The sequence below is a fragment of the Anolis carolinensis genome, unplaced genomic scaffold, assembly GCF_035594765.1.
Source record: "Anolis carolinensis isolate JA03-04 unplaced genomic scaffold, rAnoCar3.1.pri scaffold_21, whole genome shotgun sequence".
In the NCBI taxonomy this organism is placed as follows: Eukaryota; Metazoa; Chordata; class Lepidosauria; order Squamata; family Dactyloidae; genus Anolis; species Anolis carolinensis.
Window position 1 is genome coordinate 903,075 of NW_026943831.1, and position 19,625 is coordinate 922,699.

The window sequence follows — 19,625 nt, forward strand, 5'->3', positions numbered from 1 at the left end:
GCAACTTGAGAACATACTGCAAGTCGTTTCTGGTGTGAGAGAACTGGGCGTCTTAAGTGGCTGAGAGGGAAAAGGAAGGGGCCTGGGGCTGTTAGGAATGGTGGGAATTGGAGTCCAAAACACCTGGAGGGCCTATACGTGTATATATATATATGTTGCCATAACTTCTGGTTCTTGGCCCTGTGCAGCTGACATTGCACTGAGAGCATTTCTAGCGCGGTGCAACTGGAAGAGCCCAGCAAAACCGACCCAGGCCGAGGAGGGGTTCCCGCTCCCGTCACAATGAAGTTTGTGTCAGGCTGACTTAACTACACCGGCACACAGGTGAATGTTTAACAGGTCGCACGTTCACTCTTGTTAAGGAAGCCCTGAAGCAAACACGTGTCCCAGAAACCGTCCGCCGCTCCGTCCGCACAGAGAGGCCCGGCAGGTTCCTTCCGCGCATGGAAACGAGGACAATCCACAGAGGGAGCTGCCTTTGCGCGTGAACGGGGCCCCGTCTCCTGCCACCATATCCGCGTGGGTTCAGAAGTGATGGAGACACGGCAGGGACATGCATGCGGCTAGAACATGTGGAGGAGCCTCACCTGGGCTCTGGGCTCGCCTTCCCCAGGGGCTCCCAGGAAGGACCCTGTTGGACTGCAACTCCCAGGCGCCCCAGGCAGAGCAGCCCACAATACAGCACTCTGGGAGTCGCAGTCTTGCAATATCTGGAGAACCGGGGCTGGAGACAGGAGCGCACCCAGCATCATCATCACATACAAACCGGGCCCTCTGTATTCTCTGGGGGGTGGGATGCGGTTCCAAGACCCCCATGGAGACCAAACTCTGTACATGCTCAGGTCCCATTATAGACAAGGGCATAGTAAAATAGCATAGTCCCTTATACAAAATGGTGAGCAACTTAAACATGAGAGAGACGCAGTATCTGTGAAACGGTGTGAGGCTGCAGCAGGGGACGCTGAAATGGCCCTGCAGTTGTGCTCGTTGTGTAGTAAAATCAAGGTTTGCTTCTGGGGTCCCACACCCCCCCCCCCCCCTGAAATATTTCCAAGACGTGGTTCTGTTGCACTCTCGGCTTGGAACACCTTTTCAACCATCTCCACACAGAGTCTGATAGTTACTAACTACAGCATTACATAGAAGAAGAAAAGGAGCATTTCCCCAAAAGCAATAGAAAAGGTGCTATGAAACAGTAGTGGTCTGTACATACAAAAGACCAACAGTCCAAAATAGCAAGGTACACGATAATCCAGGAAGCCAAGAACATAGGCATAAATCTATAGGCATGAAAAAGGAACTTTTCAAAGGCAAAACCCTTTCAGGAACATAGGCAAACACAAGAGACTTGAATAATGAGCAGGAGAGTGGGAACAGGAACTTGATTCTATGGCAACATTGTCTGCTATGGCAACATTGCTTAATTTAAGCTCAGGCCTGACCAGGAAGCCATGAGGTCGTGCCTTTGAAGCCTGGGTCTCAAGGACTTCTCACGGAGTCTTTCCGAACACCTAATTAATCCATCCTTGACTCCCTCCATGCCGAGGTCTAATCTGATATCACAGGAAAACTCCCCATCTGCCCCTACAGAAGGCCCTGAAGGCCGATTCCCAAGAGAAACGGACTTTTCCCCAGTTCTAAGGAACGGACATTGGAATCCCAAACATCCCCAGTCTCCTCTGCAACTGCTGTCCCTTAATCATAGAATCATAGAATCGTAGAGTTGGAAGAGACCTCACGGGCCATCCAGTCCAACCCCATTCTGCCAAGAAGCAGGAAATCGCATTCAAAGCACCCCCGACAGATGGCCATCCAGCCTCTGCTTAAAAGCCTCCAAAGAAGGAGCCTCCACCACGGCCCCGGGGAGAGAGTTCCACTGCCGAACAGCCCTTCTCACCGTGAGGAAGTTCTTCCTGATGTTTAGGCGGAATCTCCTTCCTTTCCTGTAGTTTGAAGCCCTTGTTCCCTTGCGTCCTAGTCTCCAGGGCAGCAGAAAACAAGCCCCCTCCCTCCTCCCTAGGACTTCCCTTCACGTATCTGTACATGGCTCTCATCATGTCTCCTCTCAGCCTTCTCTTCTGCAGGCTAAACATGCCCAGCTCTTTAAGCCGCTCCTCATAGGGCTTGTTCTCCAGACCCTGGATCATTTTAGTCGCCCTCCTCTGGACGCTTTCCAGCTTGTCAACATCTCCCTTCAACTGTGGTGCCCAAAATTGGACACAGTGTGATTCCAGGTAACGTGGTCTGACCAAGGCAGAATAGAATAAGGGGAGCAGGACTTCCCTGGATCTAGACGCTATTCCCCTCTTGATGCAGGACAGAATCCCGTTGGCTTTTTTAGCAGCCGCATCACATTGTTGGCTCATGTTCACCTTCCTCCCCACGAGGACTCCAAGGTCTTTTTCGCACACACTGCTGTCAAGCCAGGCATCGTCCCCCATTCTGTATCTTTGATTTCCATTTTTTCTGCCGAAGTGAAGTATCTTGCATTTGTCCCTGTTGAACTTCATTTTGTGAGTTTCGGCCAATCATCTCTGTAGTCTGTCAAGATCGTTTTGAATTCTGCTCCTGTCTTCTGGAGTGTTAGCTATCCCTCCCAGTTTGGTGTCGTCTGCAAACTTGATGATCGTGCCTTCTAACCCTTCGTCTAAGTTGTTAATTTTTATTTTTATTTTCGTGTCAGGAGCAACCGGAGTTGCTTCTGGAGTGAGAGAATTGGCCGTCTGCAAGGACGTTGCCCAGGGGACGCTCGGATGTTTTGATGTTTTTACCATCCTTGTGGGAGGCTTCTCTCATGTCCCCGCATTGAGCTGTAGCTCATAGAGGGAGCTCATCCACACTCTCCCCAGGTGGGATTCGAACCTGGCAGCTTTCAGGTCAGCAGCCCAACCTTCAAGTCACTTAGTCCACTACGCCATCTGGGGGCTCCAGAAGTCATTAATAAAGATCCTGAACAGACCCGGGCCCAGGACGGAGCCCTGCTTGTGGCACTCCACTCGTGACTGCTTTCCAAGATGAAGACGACGCATTGGTCTCTCTGACCTGAGGACTGCCAATCACCCTGATGACACACAGACCCGTCCATGGGAAACCCAACATCCCCTTCATCCTCTGAGGAATCCCCGGCATCCTGCTGCTGAACCCCAACAGATTCATGGTATCTGTGGATGCGGAACCCGTGGATACGGAGGGTCAGCGGCAGATGTGAGCCGCATCCTTGCCCACACCACCACTGAGCCCCGAAGCCAGCGTGCACCACCTTCCACGGCCGGAAAGAGAGCCCCACGGCCCCACGCGCGTGCCAGGAAAGGGGTGCTGGGGACCCCATTGGGGCCTTTGGGGCGCACTGTGGGCACTGCCCGAGGGTGGGCTTCCCGGTGGCCGAGTCCCCGACAGGAGCTTAAAGCCCCACTCTCCCTGCGAGTTTGGGTGTTTTATTTTTAATTTGCAGCTAAGCCGCATCAGTCAGGAATGATTAAACCCGATAAAGTACAAGTTCAGCAATGTAGGCCAAGCGGCTTTGATGTCGAGGAGGGAAGCGTTGTTCTGTGTTTCCAGAACCCTGGTTATCTCGGCACCCGTTCCCACTTCCTGGAGAGGAAAGAAAGCGCTGAACCCCAGATGAAACTGCGCACTCAGCGCTTCTTCTTCTTCCTCCTCCTCCCTCTCTTCCGTGGGCGGGTGGGCCGGGGGGAAGGGGGGCGGCGGAGACCCCCCTCCGGGAACAGGCAGACCCTCCCGCACAAAAGGGGGCCCAACGCGGCAGAAATGGGAACGCGCTCCTTTGCCTCGTATCCTTTGTCCCGAAGGCAACCTCTTGCCCCGAGTTCAGGGCTGGGACAGCCTCGCGTTCTGCCCCACAGGGTCTCCAATCCACTCCTTCTCAAGGCTTTGCTCTATACACCAGAGACTGTTTTATTCTTAAATTAATGTGTTCCATTATACAACGTATGTCAAAACCTGGCACACAAAGAGATGTGCTGCGGCTGCATGCGACAGGCAAGCGGTGGCTGACAAACCCCCCCCCCCCCGATCTCCCCACCAAGAATCATTAGATCCCACAAATACTGTATATACTCGAGCATAAGCCTAGTTTTTCAGCCTTTTTTTAGGGCTAAAAAATCTCCCCTCGGCTTATACTTGAGTGAGGTCCTTGCCAGCTTGTATTCAGGTTGGATTATACTTGAGTATATAGGTAATCAGAGTTGGACAGTCTTATCTTATTAAATTTATTTATTTATTTATTTATTTATTTACATCATTTATATCCCGCCCTTCTTTCTCACCCCGAAGGGGACTCAGGGCGGATCACATGACACATATAGGCAAACATTCAATGCCTTGACATAGAACAAAGACAAAGACAAACACAGGCTCCGAGCGGGCCTCGAACTCATGACCTCTTGGTCAGAGTCATTGGTCTCAGCTGGCTGCTCACCAGCTTGCGCCACAGCCCGGGCGCAAAGTCTTATTATTATCTCAAATTACAGTTTTATATAAATATTCACAAACATTTAACCTACTGATCCCTCAAATAATGCAATTTTATTATTACAGTAGAGTCTCACTTATCCAACACTCGCTTATCCAACGTTCTGGATTATCCAACACATTTTTGTAGTCAATGTTTTCAATGTATCATGATATTTTGGTGCTAAATTCATAAATACAGTAATTACTACATAGCATTACTGTGTATTGAACTACTTTTTCTGCCAAATTTGTTGTCTAACATGATGTTTTGGTGCTTCATTTGTAAAATCATAACCTAATTTGATGTTTAATAGGCTTTTCCTTAAGACCTCCTTATTATCCAACATATTCGCTTATCCAACATTCTGCCGGCCCGTTTATGTTGGATAAGTGAGACTCTACTGCAGGGGTCCCCAAACTAAGGCCCGGGGGCCGGATGCGGCCCTCCGAGGTCATTTACCTGGCCCCCGCCCTCGGTTTTATAATATAATATATTGTATATACATATAATATTGATAATAATATTATAATGTAATACAACACTAATAGTATCACCATATAATAATATTAATTATATATTCTACATTACATATAAAATTACTAATAATATTACAGTATAGTGGTATCGTTCAATATAGTAATATATAGTGCTAATATTGTGCTATGCTAATAATATAATATATTGTATGTACATTTAATTTGTAAGCCACTCTGAGTCCCCTTTGGGGTGAGAAGGGTGTGATACAAATGTAGTAAATTAATGCAGTAAATAAATAAATAATAAATAAATACATTTTAGACTTAGGCTCGCCCAAAGTCTGAAATGACTTGAAGGCACACAACAACAACAACAACAACAACAACAATCCTAATTAACTTGACTACCTCATTGGCCAGAAGCAGGAGCACACTTCCCATTGAAATCCTGATAAATGTATGTTGGTTAAAATTGTTTTTATTTTTAAATATTGCATTGTTCTTTCATTGTTCTTGTTGTTGTTGTTTTTGCACTACAAATAAGACATGTGCAGTGTGCAATAGAATTTGTATTTCTTTTTTCCAAATGATAATCCGGCCCCTCAACAGTCTGAAGGATGGTTATCTGGCCCTCAGCTTAAAAAGTTTGAGGACCCCTGATCTACTGTATCTGTTTTTATTTTTGAATTTGACCCGTAGCTGCTGCATTTCCTACCCTCGTCTTATATTCAAGTCAATAAGTTTTCCCAGTTTTTGTGGTCAAACTAGGTGCCTCGGCTTATATCCAGGTCGGCTTATACTCAAGTATATACGGTACTTCTAACCCACCCATGCAAGGCCCGTGGCAGCTGGAGGGGTCTTTTCTTGCCTCTGGCCATGGCCCTTCCCTTCTGGCCACCCCCTCCCTTTGGATCCCGGACTGCCTGGCCAAGCGAGTCTCTTTTTGGGAGGACGGGTCTGCCCGGAGCAGAGGGAAAGAAAACAAAGAGCCAAGGCCGCATGCCCGTTTGCTGGAGAAGCTCATCCTCGCTTTGCTGCTCCGTTTAATTACGCACGGTTAAAATTGGAGGAGCGCAAAGCGCCCACAGGTTTTCCAAGGGCAAGGGCAGATGAGAAGGATTGTCCTTTGACAAGTGGAATTCGCATTGGGGAAATGAAAGGCCCAAGAGCAACTGGGCAGAGGAAAGGGGGTCAGGGTGGGTTAGTGGGGGGCATCCTTGAACTGCAGGGCAATCCTCCTACTTTGGCTCCGGAAGAAGGATATTGCAGTTGCAACTCTCCAGCAACCACCTGAAGCCTGCTCCTGCCTTGGCCTCCAAGGAGCTTCACCCTTCTCTGCAACAGCAAATGCTGTTTTGCCAAATCGGCACCAGTTCAGAATGGAGATGACCGGACCAAGCTGGCATTGCGTTTCCAGGCCTTCCTGTGCTAAAAACGCACCAAACCAGCCATCTCCAGCAGCCCCAAAAGTTATTATTATTATTATTATTATTATTATTATTATTATTATTATTATCAACACAACGACGTTGTATGGCACAGCAAACAAGATAGATATGCTGGATTTCGTTTCGCAAAACCACAAGTCGAACACTTCCCAAGTGTCTAGGACTGTGTGATGTATTTTCTGATGATGTGTGCAGATCCCAGTAGGGTGGCCTTTTGCAGTTGGCAGATTGTAATTTTGTCAATGTCTATTGTTTCCAAATGCCGGCTGAGATCTTTTGGCACAGCACCCAGTGTGCCCATCACCACCGGGACCACTGTACTGGTTTCTGCCAGAGTCTTTGAAGTTCAATCTTGAGGTCCTGATAGCGGCTGAGTTTTTCCTGTTGTTTTTCATCTATGCGACTGTCACCTGGGATGGCGACATCCATGATCCAAACCTTGTTCTTTTCCACAACTGTGATGTCTGGTGTGTTGTGTTCCAGAACTTTGTCAGTCTGGATTCGGAAGTCCCACAGTATCTTTGCATGTTCATTTTCCAATACTTTTGCAGGTTTGTGATCCCACCAGTTCTTTGCTGCTGGGAGGTGGTACTTGAGGCATAAGTTCCAGTGAATCATTTGGGCCTCTGTTTGTAGTCTGTCTGTGCGATTTTCTTATAGCAGCTGAGGATGTGATCAATGGTTTCATCGTTTTCCTTGGAGAGTCTGCATTTTGGGTCATCAGCTGATTTTTCAATCTTGGCCTTAATTGCATTTGTTCTGATGGCTTGCTCCTGGGCTGCAAGGATCAGGCCTTCTGTCTCCTTCTTCAGGGTCCCATTATTATTATTATTATTATTATTATTATTATTATTATTATTATTATTATTATTATTATTATTATGTGGGGAGGCTAATTTATCTACCGTATGTACTCGAGTATAAGCCGACTCGAATATAAGCCGAGGCACCTAATTTTACCACAAAAACTGGGAAAACTTATTGACTCGAGTATAAGACGAGGGTGGGAAATGCAGCAGCTACGGGGCAAATTCAAAAATAAAAATAGATATTAATAAAATTGCATTATTTGAGGCATTAGTTGGTTAAATGTTTTTGAATATTTATATAAAACTGTAATTTAAGGTAATAATAAGACTTTAATAAGATAAGACTGTCCAACTCTGAATACTTATATAGTCAAGTATAAGCCGACCTGAATAGAATCCGGCCAGGACCCTCACTCGAGTATAAGCCGAGGAGAGCTTTTTCAGCCCTAAAAAAGGGCTGAAAAACTAGGCTTATACTCGAGTATATACAGTAAATTACCACACCATAAAAATCGTTCAGCAGCGTTTGGAATGAGGAAGTATCCATCAAGGACTCGGTGTCACAGTGGATGATGAAGCAGCTGCTCCCCTTGTGGCCGGAATCAAGCATACCCTCATGAAGCTGGAGAAGGTTAAATTTCTTCTGTGTCTCTGTCTCTATGTTCATATGGCATTGAATGTTTGGCATGTATGTGTACATTGTGATCTACCCTGAGTCTCCTTTGGGGTGAGAAAGGAGGGCGGAATATAAATACTGTAAATAAATCTATATATATAAAAGGGTAAAGAAATTTCGGCCTAGGGCAAAACAACAAAACTACACATCCCAGAAACACTAAACTTGGCAGCACAACCCCTCATCCATGCCTCTACCTTCATACAACAAAAAGCTCCAGCTACTCCAGAAAACGGCCAGGCTTTGAGACTGCAAGGCTATTCCCTGCTATTCCACCTGGCCAACAAAGGATTCCCATAAGCCACAGCAACGCAAAGCTAGTAAATAAATAAAATCTCAGAGGGAGACCCTCTCTCAACGAGACGGTCCTTCCTTTGATTCTGCCTTTTGCAAAGAAGGAACGAAGGACGCCATCTCTACCCCATATTGCCTTGACACGCATTAACATACCGACTAAATATACACACGCTAAATATATTCAAGCTGTTTGCCATGCATTAAAAGCGAGGCAATTTGGGGAGAAAAACAAGACTGTATGCGAGAAAAGAGAGAAAAATGAGTCGTTCCGCCCAGAATAATTGGCAACCGCTAATGAGACGCGGCGCCCTCAGAAGAGCGTCAGCCGGTCTTCGACGGGGTGGGAGAAGCGCCAACAAGGACCCCTCCCCACCACCAGCCCCCTTCAAGGCACCAGGCTCCTTCCGAAAACGAGGAGAAACCCACCGTTGGTTCACAAAGATGCACATTGGAATCCCGGGTATCCTCCTGCGCATTGCCTGTCACTGTGTTGTCGAAGGCTTTCATGGCCGGGATCACTGGGTTGTTGTATGTTTCTTCCGGGCTGTCTGGCCATGTTCTAGAAGTATTCTCTGAACAAAGGATGCCCCAGGCAGGAAGAGGTCAGGAGATGATGCTATTCCATGCTAATTAAGGTGCTTAACTACAACATTCACACTGGCCTCCAACTGACCAAGAGTTCTTCTCTCACCCTGGACTTTCCACAGATATATATAAACCTTCCTTGCTTAGTTTCCAATATACCTCACAACCTCTGAGGATGCCTGCCACAGATGTGGGCGAAACGTCAGGAGAGAATGCTTCTAGAACATGGCCAGACAGTCCGGAAAACATACAACAACCCTGTGATCCCGGCCATGAAAGCCTTCAATAACACAATAAATGCATAAATAAAGGGGCCGGGCTGTGGCGCAGCTGGCTAGTAACCAGCTGCTATAAATCACTACTGACCGAGAGGTCATGAGTTCGAAGCCCGGGTCGGGTTAAGCCTCCAACCATTAAAAAAAAATAGCCCCGGCTTGCTGTTGACCTATGCAGCCCCGAAAGACAGTTGCATCTGTCAAGTAGGGAAAATTTAGGTACGCTTTATGTGGGAGGCTAATTTAACTAATTTACAACACCAGCAAAACACGAGGAAAAGAATGAGGAAGAACAGCCACCAGTGGACGGTGAAGCAACAGCTCCCCCTGTGGCCGGAATCGCGAAGCTGGAAAGATGTTTAAAAATGCCTCTGTGTCTGTCTAAACTGAATGTTGTTTGTCTGTTGGCATTGAATGTTTGCCATATATGTGTTCATTGTAATCCGCCCTGAGTCCCCTTCGGGGTGAGAAAGAAGGGCGGAATATAAATACTGTAAATAAATAAATAAATAAAATTTCCTAATTTCCTCTGAAGCCAGGAAACCCCACCCGGCCCCTGAGAGCAGACCAACGAGTGACCCCGACACCCACAAAACCCCTCCCAAGGCGTCTGCGCTTCCTCCCTAATTGGCGGCCACGGAGAGATAATCCCCTCCCGACTCTTCCTCCTTCCAGGTGGATTCGCTTTCAACTCCTCAGAAAGATTTGCCAGTGTAATATCCTCTAATCTGGGGAGAAGAGCTGAAGCCTCGTTAAGGACAATGTGTGCGCTCTGCAGGCGCCCAGGCCGCCGCGCATCGGTATTTGGAGGAGGGGGGTGCGGGGGCACAAAAGGGGAGGCTGTGGCCGGGGCCCCAAAGGAAGAGGCCGAGGGGGGGGCACTTGGGGGTGGGGGTGCTAATGACAGCCTCGTTTTGTGGATAGAAAGGGTGCTAGAGTCATGCAAGCTCCTGGCCGCTGCTTTGCATCAAGGCTCCAAATGCACGAAGGAGCACGAGGCTCTCCCAACGGCACCGAGGCCACTCTCTTGCTTTTTAATTATTATTTTATTTGCAGTATTTATATCCCGCCCTTCTTTCTCACCCCGAAGGGGACTCAGGGCGGATCACATTGTACACATATAAGGCAAACATTCAATGCCATATAAACATAGAGACAGAGACAGACACAGAGGCAATTTAAACCTTCTCCAGCTTCCAGCTTCCTGAGTGTATTCTCGATTCCAGCCACAGGGGGAGCAGCTGCTTCATCATCCACTGCGATGGCAACTTCCTCATTCCAACGGCGGCTGGATGATTTTTATGGTGTCGTAAATTAGCCTCCTCACATATAAGGGGTACCTAAATTTCCTACTTGATAGATGCAACTATCTTTCAGGTTGCTTAGGTCAACAACGAGCAGGGGCTATTTTTATTTTAATTGCCGGGTGCTCATCTCGAACTCGGGCTGGCCTCGAACTCATGACCTCTTGGTCAGAGTGATTTATTGCAGCTGGCTGCTAACCAGACTGCACCACAGCTTTGCCTGCCTGAACTCCAAGGCTCACCTGGTGATGGAGGGAGGGAGGGAGGGAGGGATGGGCCCTTTGTCACAGAAATAGGATATATGGCTTGAATGAATTGCATGAAACGTGTATGGATGGGGCCTAATTTGGCTGAAGACACCATTCTAAAAGGTTAAGACCTGCAATGACTAAATCATTAAGCACCTGTTTGCTGAATTGTAATTAAAACCTGCTAATGAGAACTAAAATGGTTGACCTGCTTTACTAAACTGTGATAGAAACTGTAACAAATGATTAACTGTTGTACTTTTAGGGGAAAACAGCTTGTTTACATTATCCGAGACAATGGCTCTTTTAAGTTAAGGAAATGTTCGCAATGTTAAGAAGAAAGTCAACACAAGGCTCCTTGAGAATCAACGCCAATCAAGAAGAGTCAACATCTGCCAGGAAACTGAGATGGGATCAACATGTTCCAGGATGGAAGACACCTGTCAGTAATTTACGACTTTGGGACAACAGCAGCGAAGTATTGCTATATAATAGACCTTATGACAATCCAAAAAAGTGTGACAGACAGCGAACTATTCACCCGTGTATAGTTCGTGTATGTATCTGGGAGTGGCAGATCTGCAAAGGAACACAGTCTGGTCACCTGCCTCTTTTTCCCAAGGGAAGAGAAAAGAGTGTGTTTTGCAGTCTTGTTCTTAGGATTTTGCCGTTTTGAAGTTTGGAACTGTGCAATGGCAGATTTGTGAGGAAGCGTCTGGCCTAAGAGGTTTCTTCATGGCGGAAGAATGGAGAAATGGTAATATTTGTATGCATGAGGATAATAATAATAATAATAATAATAATAATAATAATAATAATAATAATAATAAAATTTTATTTATACCCCGCCACCATCTCCCCGTGGGGACTCGGGGCGGCTCACAACGTTACAAAACTAACAGCACAAATACATTAAACAATATACACAGTTTAAAACACAGGAAGATGATAAAACAGAAGTTAAAGCAAAGGTTTATACAACAGTAATAATATCAAACAACCACCAATGCCATTCAGTCAACTTCAAAGGTGTGTGTGTGGGGGGGAGGACTATAGCAGCAATATAAGATAAAATCATTAGATTAAAATACCTCGATGAAAGGAGGATGAGTGAATGTGTATGTGAATGCTGAGCAAAAAGGCAACTCCCCTTTGTTTACTCCCCAATGCAACTTTTGTTTGTGAATCTAACGTAGTTATATAGAATCTGTATGTCTAAATGTTGTTCTGTAAAAGTCCCAATATACCCTCTCACACTGAAGTTGTAATAAAAAGTGCCTTTGTTTAAAAGGGGCCGGGCTGTGGCGCAGCTAGCTAGTAACCAGCTGCTATAAATCACTACTGACCGAGAGGTCATGAGTTCGAAGCCCGGGTCGGGTTAAGCCTCCGACCATAAAAAAATAATAAAAAATAGCCCCGGCTTGCTGTTGACCTAGCAGCCCCGAAAGACAGTTGAATCTGTCAATTAGGGAAATTTAGGGACACTTTATGCGGGAGGCTAATTTAACTAATCTACAACACCATAAAACTGCTCACGAGGAAAAGAAGAGGAAGAACAGCCACCAATGGACGGTGAAGCAACAGCTCCCTCTGTGGCCGGAAATCGTGAAGCTGGAAGATGTTAAAAAAAAAATGCCTCTGTGTCTGTCTAAAACTGAATGTTGTTTGTCTGTTGGCATTGAATGTTTGCCATATAGGTGTTCATTGTAATCCGCCCTGAGTCCCCTTCGGGGTGAGAAAGAAGGGCGGGATATAAATACTGTAAATAAAAGGGATTCATGACACCATATCACAAAAGCCGCCCTGAGTCCCCCAGGGGAGAAGGGCGGGGTAGAAATACCGGAAATAAATAATTAAATAAATAAATAGAAGGAGCCCCTTGGATCGTGAGAGGCCTCTTCCAGCCCTGCGCCAGCATCGTCCCCGTCCCCCCCCCCCCCCCCGGCACAAGGACCCTCCCCAGAAACACAGGCGCACAGGCACATACACGGCGCCGGCGGAGGACAACGACAACAACAAAGGCATGACTGACGGGGCCACAGAGGGATTTTGGGAGGAGGTGAGTGCTCATTCCGCACTCGTTCCCCATTCACACAAGAGGAGAAACGCTCCGGGCGTCACATTTGCAGCAGCCAAAGCGCTTCCTTTGCGGCGCAACCTGACAGTCCTTCCGTCACAAACAAGGCAAACAGGGGGAGAAGCAAAGAGAGAGAAGCCCCGGGAAGACGACCGGCCTCCTTCTGAACACAGAAGCCGCCACCGGGGTCTCTCTGGGAAACTTTTCAAAACTATTTTGTAAATTATTCAGCCCTGCCTTGCTCAGAAGGCGCAGAAGACAAAACTCGGAGGGATTTCCCTCTCAAAGCTCTTCTGCGACACCGTTTTGTAGACACCGGGCGTTTGCCGAGGCCTGTCACAGTCTTTTAATTCAGCGCAAAAGACAACCGGCTTCTTTAGAATTAAAAATGCACTTGATGTTCTGTGAAGTGAAACGCACTACCCGCCCGCCGTGCGCAGCTCAATTTATTCCTCCCGAGGACGCCCAGCGTCAGACAAAGGCAAACGACGGGCTGTGAGGGTCCCACTTGGTCTGAAAGCCACGCAGCGCAGGGCACGAGGCAGGCGCACCGTTCCTTGACCTTCCCCTTTTAAGCCATTTTGCTGCCTTTGGCATATTGTGTGGTTTCCGGGCTGTATGGCCGTGCTCTAGCAGCATTTTCTCAGCCCGGAAACCTGCAGGCGAAACATCAGGAGAAAATGTGTTGCTGAAAGCTTTCATGGCCAGAATCATTGGGTTGCTGGGAGTTTTCCAGGCTGTGGGGCAGATGTTTAGCAGCCAGCTGCAATAAATCACTACTGACTGAAAGGTCATGAGTCCAGAGCCAGGGTGAGCTCCCAATCATTAATAGTCCACCTTGCTGTTGACCTATGCAGCCGAAAGACAGTTGCATCTGTCAAGAAGGAACTTAGGTACCGCTTATGCGGGGAGGCTAATTTAACTAATTAAAAAAGGTAAAGATTTCCCCTGACATTAAGTTCAGTCATGTCTGACTGTGGGGGTTGGTGCTCATCTCCATTTCTAAGCCAAAGAGCCAGCGTTGTCCGTAGACACCTCCACGGTCATGTGGCCACTGGCATGACTGCATGGAGCGCCGTTACCTTCCTGCCTATTGATCTACTCACATTGGTATGTTTTCGAACTGCTAGATTGGCAGGAGCTGGGGCTAACAGCAGGTGCTCACTCCGCTCCCGGGATTTGAACCTGGGACCTTTTGGTCCCCAAGTTCAGCAGCTCAGTGCTTTAACGCACTGTGCACTAATTTACGATGCCATAAAATCTCCAGCAGCGTGTGGAAAGGAATGAGGAAGTACTCCATCAAGGACTCGGTGACACAGTGGATGATGAAGCAGCAGCTCCCCCTGTAGCCAGAATCAAGAACAACCTCAGGAAGCCGGAAGCTGGAAAATGTTAAATTGCCTCTACTGCATATCTGTATGTTGTATGCCTGATAATGGCATTGAATGTTTGCCATGTATATGTACATTGTGATCTGCCCTGAGTCCCCTTCGGGGTGGGAAAGAAGGGCGGAATATAAATACTGTAAATAAAATAAATAAATACATAAATAATTTTCCGGGCTGTCTAGCCATGTTCCAGAAGCATTCCCTCCTGACGTTTCGCCTGCATCTATGGCAGGCATCCTCAGAGGTTGTGAGGTCTGTTCGAAACTATTTGACAACACAGAAATGCTGGAACACTCCAAAAACCACTGTGTCAAACTACATACAGAAACCACTGAAATCCACAAAAAGTACATGAACAATTTCAACAGAAAGGAGGAGGAAACCATGGAAATGAACACAATCTGGCAACCAGCATTAAAGAAAACTCTAGAATCAGGACAGTAAATAAAGAGCAAGACTCAGAAAACGGGAAAATTCCAGGCAGGAAACAATCAGGGCCAGCTAACACCTCCCAACAAAGGATTCCCCCAGGTAGGAAGTAACCAGGGATTTATATATATACCTGTGGAATGATGTCCAGGGTGGGAGAAAGAAAGAACTCTTGTATGTTGAAGGCAGGTGTGAATGTTGCCATTGCCCACCTTGATTAGCATTGAATAGCACTTCAGCTTTAAAACCTGGCGGCTTCCTGCCTGGGGGAATCCTTTGTTGGGAGGTGTTAGCTGGCCCTGATTCTTTCCTGTCTGGAATTCCCCTGTTTTCTGAATGTTATTCTTTAATTATTGTCCTGATTTTAGAGTTTTTTAAAAAAAAAGGATTCCCCCAGGTAGGAAGCAGCCAGGCTTTGGAGCTGAAAGGCTATTCAATGCTAACCAATGTGGTCAATTGCAACATTCACACCTGCTTCACACAGACAAGAGACCTTTCTTTCTCCCACCCTGGACATCATTCCAAATATATATAAACCTCATTTGCCTAGTTTCCAACCTCGAAGGATTCCTGCCATAGATGTAGGCGAAACGTCAGGAGAGAATGCTTCTGGGATATGGTCAGACAGCCCGGAAAACTCCCAGCAACCCAGTGATTCCGGCCATGAAAGCCTTCGACAACACATCAGGAGAAAATGCTGCAAGAGCACATGGGCCATACAGTCCGGAGACCACACGACGCCCCAGTGATTCCGGCCGCGAGAACCTTCGACGATACATCGCGATAACACAACGGGCTTCGGACCAATGCTACTTCCAATGAGCCTCCATGTAGGTGTTTTGGACTCCAACTCCCACCATTCCTCACAGCCTCAGGCCCTTTCCTTTTGCCCCTCCGCCGCTTAAGCGGCGGAGGGGCAAAAGGAAGGGGCCTGAGGCTGTGAGGAATGGTGGGAGTTGGAGTCCAAAACACCCGGAGGGCCGAAGTTTGCACCCCGCGGCATCCTTACCTCCTGGATCTGCAGCCTCACTCTGTTGATGGCGCGGACCCAGCGGGCTCTGGCGGGAGGAAACGGCGGGGCCTCACCGTCACCGAGGAAACTGGAAGGAAGCAGAGAACTGTTGTGAGTGTCAGGAAGCAATGGAAGCCGTGAAGTCCAAGGAGTGGGGTGGGAGACAGCAAGTGGCGCAAGGAAACCCAGGATGTTGTAAATAGCAACCTGTGGGGCGGGAAATGGCGCAAGGAAACCCAGGATGTTGTAAATAGCAACCTGTGGGGCGGGAAATGGCGCAAGGAAACCCAGGATGTTGTAAATAGCAACCTGTGGGGCGGGAAATGGCGCAAGGAAACTCAGGACGTTGGAAATAGCAACCTGTGGGGCGGGAAATGGCGCAAGGAAACTCAGGATGTTGTAAATAGCAACCTGTGGGGCGGGAAATGGCGCAAGGAAACCCAGGATGTTGTAAATAGCAACCTGTGGGGCGGGAAATGGCGCAAGGAAACCCAGGATGTTGTAAATAGCAACCTGTGGGGCGGGAAATGGCGCAAGGAAACTCAGGACGTTGGAAATAGCAACCTGTGGGGCGGGAAATGGCGCAAGGAAACCCAGGATGTTGTAAATAGCAACCTGTGGGGCGGGAAATGGCACAAGGAAACTCAGGACGTTGGAAATAGCAACTTCCCATGCCTTTCACTATGTATTTGTTAATATATATATTTGCTAAACTGTATTCTATGTGTATGATGATTTGCCAGTTTGACTGTACCTCTTTGGTGGGAGGCGTAATAGAAATGTGATTGTACTGAGCATGTTCAGACACAGGACTCCATTTTGTAGTCCCATCTGATTTGTTAGTTTATACATCTTTGGTGGGAGGGGGTTATAGAAATGTGATTGTACTGAGCATGTTCAGACACAGGACTCCATTTTGTAGTCCGTCTGATTTGTTAGTTTATACATCTTTGGTGGGAGGGGGTTATAGAAATGTGATTGTACTGAGCATGTTCAGACACAGGACTCCATTTTGTAGTCCGTCTGATTTGTTAGTTTATACATCTTTGGTGGGAGGGGGTTATAGAAATGTGATGGTACTGAGCATGTTCAGACACAGGACTCCATTTTGTAGTCCGTCTGATTTGTTAGTTTATACATCTTTGGTGGGAGGGGGTTATAGAAATGTGATTGTACTGAGCATGTTCAGACACAGGACTCCATTTTGTAGTCCGTCTGATTTGTTAGTTTATACATCTTTGGTGGGAGGGGGTTATAGAAATGTGATTGTACTGAGCATGTTCAGACACACGACTCCGTTTTGTAGTCAGTCTGCTCAACACCTCTTTTTTATATATACAGTAGAGTCTCACTTATCCAAGCTAAACGGGCCGGCAGAATGTTGGATAAACGAATATGTTGGATAATAAGGAGGCATTAAGGAAAAGCCTATTAAACATCAAATTAGGTTATGATTTTACAAATGAAGCACCAAAACATCATGTTAGACAACAAATTTGGCAGAAAAAGTAGTTCAATATGCAGTAATGCTATGTAGTAATTACTGTATTTATGAATTTAGCACCAAAATATCACGATATATTGAAAACATTGACTACAAAAATGGCTTGGATTATCCAGAGGCTTGGATAAGTGAGGCTTGGATTAGTGAGACTCTACTGTATATATAGTAATTTTTATTGAAAGTAAAATAAGTTTATTTAACATAAAAAGTGGGGGAACATTTTCAGAAAAGTAAAGTAGGAAAAGAAAAAGGTGAGAGAAAGAGAAAAATATTAATGAAAAAATACAATAGAACACCTCTTTTGAGGCGGATGCATGTTTGCGTAACATCTCAGTGGAGGTGGATGCATGTTGCTCTTTGGACTTCAGTAAAGAACTATGACTAATGGAATTCAGTGAATACAATTATACTTAAAGGCTATGGGCAATCGATTGATACCCTGTGTACTCAACACACAGAGAACTACATCCTACCTATAATTGAGTTTTAATAAGAAATGTGCCTGTATGGTGAATTAATAAAGGATGTTTGTGAGTAAACAATATATGTTTTAATGAAGACTTTTTTTATTTCTCATTGTATATTTTAACTAAAAGGTTTCAAGCGAGTGTATATTTTTTGGACAACTGCAACTGCAATTTCAACTTCAAAGAAACAACTGTCCTCTGCTAATCAAATATATCTTTGTAGTGGCCTGTCTTTGTCCTTGGCAGTTCAAAGACATGGTTCTTCAGTTTAAAAGCTGAATGTGTGCCATTACATGAATACTTACGGTTTTCAAAAGGTGGTCTCTGTTACTGTTTTTGTGATATGTAGTGAAATGTTTAATCTATTGTTGCTGTGGGAGTGTGTGGATTCGTTCCGGCAAGCATTCCAGCAGTCAAGAGGTTAATTGCAGCAAGCCCTGATTGATGGCTAGAAGGGCAAAGGACTATGACTTCCGTTTGTGTGCTACGTGACAGGAAGATATGCCACAGACTGTGGAATGCAGGGAGGTGCTTCAGTATACTGATAACGGACTCAGAGAGGGATGGATAAACTTCATGATTTGATCTTGTGGAGGCAAGATGTGTTCAGACAGCTTTGGTTATTAGCATTGTAAATATTACTGTAAATAAAGTCTATAGTGCCGCTGGGTTCAGCAGATAAGATTGACTGTGCTGTCGTTCTTTGTCGGTGCCACTTTCGCCGTTACAAAGTGGTCTGACGGATGAGGAGGTGAGACCTGACTCATCAATCAGTCAGGACGCCGGTTCCGTGAGTCTCCACATGTTCATGGAGATTCACATTTGCCAAACGGATATGACATGATTTTTTTTCCTTTTCAATAAGGTTGATTTCCATTTATTTCCAAAAGGATATGTGCCCAGAGAGCGGGTGCAGTTATTCTCAATATAGGAGAACCAGTGCTGATGAGCAGTAGCCAGGCCTGCCCCTCCCTCCCCTACGGCATTGATTCCCCTTTTTTGCAGCCTCCAACACCCACCTGGCCAAGGGAAACGCACAGTGAATGTGCACTACGTACCTGACGGGTGGCTTTGGGGCAATCTCTTTGGGCCCTTCTGGCACTGCCACCGGGGGTACCAGGGCAGGCCTCCTCCCCGTCTCCTCCTCCTCCTCCTCCTCCTCGGGCACCTTCTCCCTCTGGCCGGGCGCTCCCTCCTGGGCCTCGCGCGGCTTGGCGGCCGGCCTGTGCTCTTCCTCCAGGAGCGGGGAGGCGGGGGGCCCGTCGGGGGGCTCTTCCTCCTGTTCGGACCCGGGGGCGCTCCCATGGAGAAGGTCCAAGTCGCTCAGCTGGGAGCTGCCCCGACTGATGTTGCAGGAAGAGCCGAACCTGCTGCTCCCGGCCGGACTGTGGGGAACAAAGAGAGCGTCAGGCGGGACGGAGCGGCACGTGAGAGCCAGGCGCTCCAAAGAAGAGGCACCGTGACCCCCACACGCTCACACGGCCCACGGCGGGAGAGGGGGAAACCTCTGGGAACACAAGGCCACTCTCAAAGGCCGCTCGGTGTTCTCTGGTCATTTCCCACAGCAGGACAAGGCTGGGCCCAGGCCACCACGGCCAAAAAGCACCCCCGCCCCCATTCCCACAGAGACCCATCAAGACTTGTAACAGAGGTTTCCATCTCTCCCAGTGGGCCGTGGCACATTGAACTGCACACTGCCAAGCGGCACATGTCCTGTGGACATCCTGTCTAAGGTGTAAGTGTGAGAGGCTTCAGCATGTCTGCAAGAAGTCAAGCCACATGATGATTTGCATGTGGGGAGTTTGTGTGGGACAGCAGATCAGGCACAGTTGTCCGTCAGAGGGTTTCTATCTCCCCATAAGCCAGGAGAATAACATACATTCGGCCACTGCCTGGAAAATGGCTGGAAATTCCAACCGTGTGACCAAAGGAGAAACGGCTGACTGATCTCCCAAGAGGTCACTTCAACACTGATCTCCTCCCAGCACCAACCGCTATGGGGGATCACCTGGACATGTGAGCCACTGAGAAGCAATGCCCAGATCCTGCCCTTTCTTTCAGTTTCCCATCTCTAGGCCTCAGCATATTTGTCTAGGAAGGCTACATGCAAAGTATTTCATCACCTCCCAACAAAGAGCCTGCTTTTCGGCCTCCAG

General features: G+C 47.2%; 1 protein-coding gene across 1 annotated transcript in view; it reads right to left on the reverse strand.

Annotated features, from left to right (window-relative positions):
* The window catches only part of LOC100565343 (uncharacterized), a 290,729-nt gene that overhangs the window by 131,297 nt on the left and 139,807 nt on the right, over window positions 1–19,625 (reverse strand). Inside the window, exons 10-11 of the mRNA XM_062966504.1 lie at window positions 18,528–18,854; window positions 15,496–15,586 (exon numbers count right to left, since the gene is read on the reverse strand). Of these exons, the coding sequence (XP_062822574.1) occupies window positions 15,496–15,586; window positions 18,528–18,854 (418 nt within the window). The remainder of the gene's footprint in view (window positions 1–15,495; window positions 15,587–18,527; window positions 18,855–19,625) is intronic.